This window comes from Hippocampus comes, unplaced genomic scaffold, assembly GCF_001891065.2.
Source record: "Hippocampus comes isolate QL1 unplaced genomic scaffold, H_comes_QL1_v1.1 C16638058, whole genome shotgun sequence".
Taxonomy (NCBI): Eukaryota; Metazoa; Chordata; class Actinopteri; order Syngnathiformes; family Syngnathidae; genus Hippocampus; species Hippocampus comes.
In genome coordinates, this window is record NW_017835537.1 from 1 (window position 1) to 628 (window position 628).

The following is a 628-nucleotide window of genomic DNA, read 5'->3' on the forward strand; positions in this document are numbered from 1 at the left end:
AGCCGTTTGGGCCTCAAGCGCTTCCCGATGAGCAACGAGCGCAGGAAGTAGCGCTTGGCGGCGCGCTCAAAGAGCACCTTGGCCCGCTCCTCCGCCTCGTCGTCCGACAAGCTGGCGTTCCTGGCCTTCACCCTCTCCACAGAGAGCTGCCGGTAGATGTCCTTGCTGCCCCAGTTGCGGATCCACTGCGGGCGCCACTCCTCCAGGTCCAGCACGGCCAGGCCCGGCCGGTCGGCGGGGATGTAGAACTCGATGTCGTCCTGGGCCAACTCCCGGTGCTCCCTGAGGTCCACCAGCTGGGGCAGGCCCTCGTCCACAAAGTCGCCCGTGTCCTCGTCCACGTACGGGACGATGCCGAAGCGGTCGGTGTAGAAGATGCTGATGGGCTGGTCGGTGGCCGTCCGCAGCGTGCTGCTCACCAGGTGGAATTGCGACAGGTCGAGGGGCAGGCCGAAGCGGCTCTGGCACAACTCCGTGGGCGCGTTCCACGTGAACAGGAACGGGCGCTCGGGCTGGATGGGCGGCGACGTCCACGGCGGAGCCTGGCCGCATCCCGGGCCCAGGAACAGCAGCGCCGTGACCAGGCGGGCCACGGCTTGCTTCATTGTCTAGCTGCACACCCACAAAA

General features: G+C 67.2%; 1 protein-coding gene across 1 annotated transcript; it reads right to left on the reverse strand.

Moving 5' to 3' along the window:
* Positions 1 to 4: 4 nt before the first annotated feature.
* LOC109508815 (hyaluronidase PH-20-like) lies at positions 5 to 622 on the reverse strand (the record flags this gene model as incomplete). The annotated part of the gene is made up of 1 exon (XM_019858773.1): positions 5 to 622. A coding segment is annotated over exon 1 (601 nt), but the record flags the coding sequence as incomplete, so codon positions are not given.
* Between the last annotated feature and the right edge of the window lie 6 nt (positions 623 to 628).